This window comes from Vigna radiata, chromosome 7, assembly GCF_000741045.1.
Source record: "Vigna radiata var. radiata cultivar VC1973A chromosome 7, Vradiata_ver6, whole genome shotgun sequence".
NCBI lineage: Eukaryota > Viridiplantae > Streptophyta > Magnoliopsida > Fabales > Fabaceae > Vigna > Vigna radiata.
Window position 1 is genome coordinate 15707141 of NC_028357.1, and position 6310 is coordinate 15713450.

At 31.6% G+C, this 6310-nt stretch overlaps 1 protein-coding gene across 2 annotated transcripts; it reads right to left on the reverse strand.

Moving 5' to 3' along the window:
* Positions 1 to 520: 520 nt before the first annotated feature.
* Positions 521 to 1953, reverse strand: LOC106766891 (two-component response regulator ARR17). 2 transcript variants are annotated; one of them, XM_014651669.2, is made up of 5 exons: positions 1699 to 1953; positions 1494 to 1582; positions 1304 to 1384; positions 1128 to 1198; positions 521 to 1033 (listed from the first exon to the last, which is right to left on the reverse strand). In XM_014651669.2, the coding sequence occupies exons 1-5, from the start codon at positions 1859 to 1861 to the stop codon at positions 784 to 786; spliced, it is 654 nt and encodes a 217-aa protein (XP_014507155.1). In that variant the 5' UTR covers positions 1862 to 1953; the 3' UTR covers positions 521 to 783. The 2 variants fall into 2 exon arrangements, with proteins under 2 accessions (XP_014507155.1, XP_014507156.1); XM_014651670.2 differs by having other exon boundaries at positions 784 to 1033; positions 1304 to 1381; positions 1699 to 1861.
* Positions 1954 to 6310: the final 4357 nt, after the last annotated feature.

Sequence of the window (6310 nt, forward strand, 5' to 3'; positions counted from 1 at the left end):
CATGTGATGATGCCAAAAAGAGAGAAGGAGTTAGGAAAAAGGTTAAAATTAAAGAAAGGAAAGGTACAAGATGGTCCAGCACAAATGACCAAATATTCGAATTCCACATGGGCAAGGTTTGGTAATATAGCATAGTAAACGGTTTATGGCAGAAAAGCCTTTCCATTGGAGACAACTAGACAAATACAGAAACCCCCTCTGACCCCACTACACTTTCCTATCTTCTTTCTCATACAACACTTCAAAACATATCCAATTCACATCCCCATTTTTTCCTTATTCTTCACATACCTACACTCATATTACCCTTTTTTTTTTTACCTCTTTTTCCTTCTCAACATTTTCCTATTCCATCTCTTTCACATTCATTACTCTCATCCAACCAACACTATTTTATGTTACTTCTTCATTTCAATTTCATTCCACTCACCGTTAATCTTCATCACTAAACTGCTTAATCTTTTTCTTCGCTTTTGCTTTTACCCTTTTCCAAAACCAAACAAACGTAATCAGTCAATCATTTACAGTAATAAGTGAATACCTTTATTAACCAACCTTCATGTAATCAATTAAAATAACTTAGTGAGAGATAACAAAAAGGGTAGCGCAACAAAAACCGTTACAATTAACGGGAAGGTAATTGCAGATTAAACCCTAAAAGAGGAAAACAAACAACATCAAAACACTCTAATATAGAAATACACATAGCAGCTGTAGTGTTTAGAGGAATGAGAGAAGTAAAACGGAAATTGCTGAGTATATGTATATATTTATATATATACATCAATCAGTGCTGGTCATTTTAAGCCGTCTGATTGGAGAGTCAATCACTGAGGGTGAAGATGATGAGGAAATTGACGGTGGTGATGATGATGAGACGTCAGAAGTGTCTAAGAGCTTCCTTTTGAGAATCCCTTCCCTGTCTTGGCCTTCAACCTTAGCCTCCTTTGTTGTCATGTAATCCTTCAAACGCTTAACGTCAGATAACTTCACAGGCTTAACTATGAAATCCTCTGCACCCTCCTCCAAACATCTGCATAATTTCCCAAAATTTAAAATCTTTTTAACCACTTTTTCTTTAACCAATTCAACTCCCAGAAAAACTGAACTCTCCAACACAATGGTACCTGTCTATGCGTGGCAAAACGTTTTCAGAGGACATAATCACCACAGGAGTTTCCTTGAAAGTGGACGATTCCTGTTGCATGTTAAACCTTTAGAAAACCATTTTTTGTGCTTTTGTAGTATGATTTTATTATTATTAATGTGGAAAATTGAAGGAACATTGTTTGAATTCTCTAACCTTGATTTTCTTCAGTAACTCATAACCCGTCATTCCAGGCATGCAGTAGTCTGTGATAATTAGATCCACCTTTAAACCCTGCTAAGGAAAATGGCACAACCCAGATTAGAACATTATGGTTTCGTTTTTATGTCAGTTTTACATTTTTATGTAAAATGGAACTGAATTAAACGATCCCCATGATACATACAGCAAAACCATTAGTTTCAGAGGGAATTTTCTGCTCGTCCAATAGTCCAAGCAATTGCAGTGCTCTCAGCCCACTATCAACAGCAGTAACTGCAATTTAACAAAGAAAATCTTCAGTTCACAACGAACACTGATAAAGCGAAGATTGTTATCAAGCAAATCAACAAAAACTTCTCTTTTTGACTTAATTATTTGAGAGAATTAACCTTTGCAAGCTAAGACTTTGAGCAAGCGTTCGATGACTTTGCGATCAACGAGGCTGTCATCAACTGCTAAAACATGAACCTCTTCGGATTTGTTGGGTGAGAGGGCAAAACCCTCAATGTTTTCTGACATCCTCGGCCATGAAACGATAGTGTTGGAGTCCATCTCTTGCTTCGACCAGAGGGAAAGCAAAGAGTGAGAGAAAGAGACAAAGACAGAGACGAAGGAATCCTCAACGTGACGCGGGTGCTTGCTTAGATCTTAAATACAGCTTAGTCTAATATAATAATGTAACATGAGATGTTCTTCTGTCAATCTATCCATTATCATATCATGTCACGTCACCATTTTCTTTCACTTTTTTCTGTACCCATTTGTGGAAATCTTCACAAGGGAAATAAAAAATTTTCATACTTGTTAAAGAATCATAAAAAGATCTAGATCAACAGTTGAAAAAGCAAAAAGGTAATTTTTTTTACTAAAAATGTTTAATGCTTAGTTATAAATCATACGTATAAGCTATATGTTCATTGATATTTTAAAAATAAATTTATTTTATTGGTTTTTTATGGTTACTTTTAAAATTATACATTCCAAAGCTCAAAATACTTTCTGAATTGAAACATATTACATCATATTAATTTGCGCAGTTGAAAATATTAAAATTTGATTGGAAAGTATGACATATCTTTACACTAGTATAATTTATTATTAAGTAATTACGCATGTTATAATTGTTGAATTTTGTATTACGTCAATAGTTGTTTACAGAAGTTTATTCAAATTAGACAATGTTGTTTAATAAAAATTATAATCGGGGTATATAATTTGAAGTTATTATACGAGTAACATTGTTTTTAACATTATTCATACACAACTCAAATTTATATTACACATTGATTCATAATAGGAAGAATATTCATTAAAAAATATTTATTGATGTCTTTTGAAAGTTCTATATTAAATTTATCATATCAGATATGTACACATGACCAAAAACAAGTTTCACATATCTAGAATCTTTATCTTTATCTTGATCAGTTAGAATAAGTTTAAATTATATTTGTACTCAAACATCAACATGTGTTCTGATCATATTATAAAATTTATTCACTTTTCGTCATTATTCACTTCTCATCACTTAATATATTAATCTGCATATTATAATCATTACTAAAGTAGAAGATCTTCCTAACATAAGTGGATACGCTTAATACCTCACATTACTACAAATATTCATATACCATCTCGACCTTAACTCTTATTATCTCCAAAATATACTTGAATCATATAATCCAACATGAAACTAAATATGAATAAATTTTAATTGAATATTTATCATGTTATAATAATATTCAAATATAAAAAGATGATGAAATATACAATTTAGTGATATAAATAAATAAATATATATATATATATATAAACAATTTTATTATTTAGAAATATTTTAGTTAAAATTTAGAAAATATTGTATTCGTTCAGTTATCATTTTGTTGGTTTGGCAACTTAAACACATTTATAAATTCATTATTAGTCACTTAGCGTAAGATATGCTCGTCCAATAATCTTTAGTCTATCCAATGATCAAAACTATTGAACTTTCATCTAAATGAATTTCACCTAAAAAAATAAATAGTCAACAATGATTAAACCTAAACAAGATCTTGATTTTCAAATAAATGATTTTCGCTTAACAAGCCAAATACCAACCATTATATTATTTATATAAACATTCTTATTTATTTATATAAATAACTTACTTAAAACATTACGCTTTAAATAAGAAAAAAAAATATTAAGTTAAACATTAATATTGAGTTTGCTTAGAATTTATAAACCTAGTTAAATACCTGTTTTAATCATTTTAGCTTTAGAATAAGTTTTGTAATATTTTTTAACACGTGTAAAAGTCATAAAATTAAGATTAACCACTCATTCAAGTTATCATGCATTGTGAATACTCTTAAACAATGTTACTTGATATAAGCAACGACGCATATGTGGAATATCAAGTCATTACACAATGCTAACAAGTAATGTTTTTAAGCAAGTACATTGAATATGATTTAAGACAAACATTATATATATATATATATATATATATATATATATATATATATATATATATATATATTGGTCGAAAATAATTAATTGTATAGATTAATTTTTAAGTTATAATTAGCTTAAAAATTTATCTACTGAAAATTCATTTTTAAAAGTAATGTAATTATGAATGAAAGATTTTGTATTCCGTGTATGAGCTAATATCTGTCTATAATATAAAGTCCCTTTGACAAAAGCAAATCTATCAGGAAATCACAAAATCTTTAGTGTCCCTTTTTCTTCTTCTTATTTTTATAATGTTAGAAGAAGGAGCTCAGATTCTGAAATCCACTTCGGAGTAAGATCTCTCTTTATCACAAAACCTTTCTTTTAATACTAAATATATTATTATCATTGTGATTGTTATTGGGAACGCCATACATCGCGTGTCAAAGAGGAGATTTCGGTCAATCCTCCGACTGTGGAGAGATATGACGTGTCACGCAGTGATTGGTTGGATAGGTTGACCCGAAGTCAATGCTTTTCAAAACTGCGCCGTCAAATCCCAAGCTCCCTCAACTGGAACCAACGTAACAACCGCTTTTACCGGCGACAGTTTCGCTTCTTTTCATTTTTTTCTTTTTCTTTTTTTTTTCTTCCTTTTGAAGACCATTGCGTATATAATAATTCGTGAAAAACCTACGAGAGTTTATATATATATATATATATATATATATATATATAATAGCCTGTATAATTATTTATTTAGATTGCCTGACTATAGTCAAATAACTTACTAGTTGAAAATATTTTAAATAGCTTTTTTTCCTGAAAATATAAAACTTTTTCCAATGTAAAAGTTCTCCAAAGTAATTTTACTACAAAGTTCGATGTGTAATTTATTCTTATAAATAATAACCATAACTTATTTTTTTAGGTGATTAAAGTGTGTAATTCAAATTAATAACTTAATTATTTTCTTAAAATTAATTAAAATTTATATTTATTTAAGGTTTAATTAATTTTTAAATTTTTGATAATATAAAAACATTTAATTGAATTTTTATGATCTATTAAATATTTATTGTATGGTATAAAGGATCTGATTCGAACGATAAGGTAATGTCGATAGCAACTATGTTATGTAGGTCGAACGAATTACATTCATGACCATTAAGGGACAACACCTTGTAGATTTCGCAGCTGAACTAATACTTGAGCAAGATGTTCTCCCTCAACTATGGTGCCTTAACGTGGATGGTTCTTCGGATAAAAGAGGTGGAGGAGCATACATTGTTTTAGAAGGTTGGAATGGTGTTATAATTGAGCAAGCCCTAATCTTCAAATTCCAAACTAGCAATAGTCAGGCTGAGTACGAAGCGTTAATTGTCGACTTGATGTTGGCAAAAGAATTAGAGGTCACCAATTTGGAACGTCGAACGAATTTCCAGTTGGTGGTCGGACATATGAATGAAACGTTTTAGGTTAAAGACAATCAATTATTGTGATATTTCCATAAGACAAGTGAGTTGTTCAAAGGATTTCCAAAGGCTAGTATTGTGCACATTCCAAGAGAAGAAAATTCTAAGCAGACATCTTATCAAAGTTAGCCTAAGCAGAAGGCATTGCTCCAAATTCCATCAGGGAACGGACAGGAAGGAGAAGTGGTCTTACTCTTTTTACTATTACCACCCTTTTCAGTGCGTCGTCTGCTTTTCCTTTTCTTGGCAGGAGGATCATCGATAACAATAGTGTTTGGTAATATTATAAACATCTCATGAAACATATAGGTATATGCAAAAAAAAAGTCGTTGGGATAGTCACCCTTCCCGTGAAAGACTCTTTCATTTTCTTTATGTAACATCCCATAATATGTGTATAATTCATACCAAATGGAATGCAACATATTATAATAATAGAAAGCAGTTAGGAGTAGAAGATAACTGTATAGGTATAAATTACAGTCATCCAAAATAGAGGGGAAATTAAAACGACAAGTAACTCAAGTACAAAGGTCCAAGGTTTTGCAAAATATGATAAGCTAAAAAGAAATAAAACAACATGATTGCCTAAGCACTAGGTGCTGGATCTTCCTTAGTCTCCCACGCCTGCTCCAAGGGTACTGCATCACCTACTGCTCACATCCAAAGGATTGGATGATCATCGCAAGGGAGGAAGCAAACACACACAACATACAAGTGCAAGGGTGAGCTAGTTTTCAAACAAACATCATCATCAAAGTAAAATGATCTACTTTACCAAAAGCATAGATTTACATACAAGCATACAAGTTATCATGTTCATGAGCATATATTTCATAACTTAACCAAAACCAATCGTCTCAACATGCAAAGACTCCTAGACACGTCCGGACATAGAATGAATGTAGAGCTGGGGCGGGTTGTGCACTTGTGATGGCCCTACTGCTTTGCAAAGCCATTGCCGAGGGGTTCCACCTGACCATACACAAGGCTAGTCCGTTACCGCAGTATAGGCCTACAGTGAAAGCGCCTACCCTAGGACCTCCCACTACTCCCACCACACGCGTCGATCTTCTCTAAGTGAGAA

Bases quoted from the DNA above. Each gene is read 5' to 3' on its own strand.
- LOC106766891 (XM_014651669.2), bottom strand. From the start codon at position 1,861: ATGGACTCCAACACTATCGTTTCATGGCCGAGGATGTCAGAAAACATT. The intron at 1,583-1,698 runs GTTAATTCTCTC...GTTAAATTGCAG, and splicing joins CAAAGTCTTAGCTTGCAAAG to TTACTGCTGTTGATAGTGGG. The intron at 1,034-1,127 runs GTACCATTGTGT...GAAATTATGCAG, and splicing joins GTTTTGCCACGCATAGACAG to ATGTTTGGAGGAGGGTGCAG.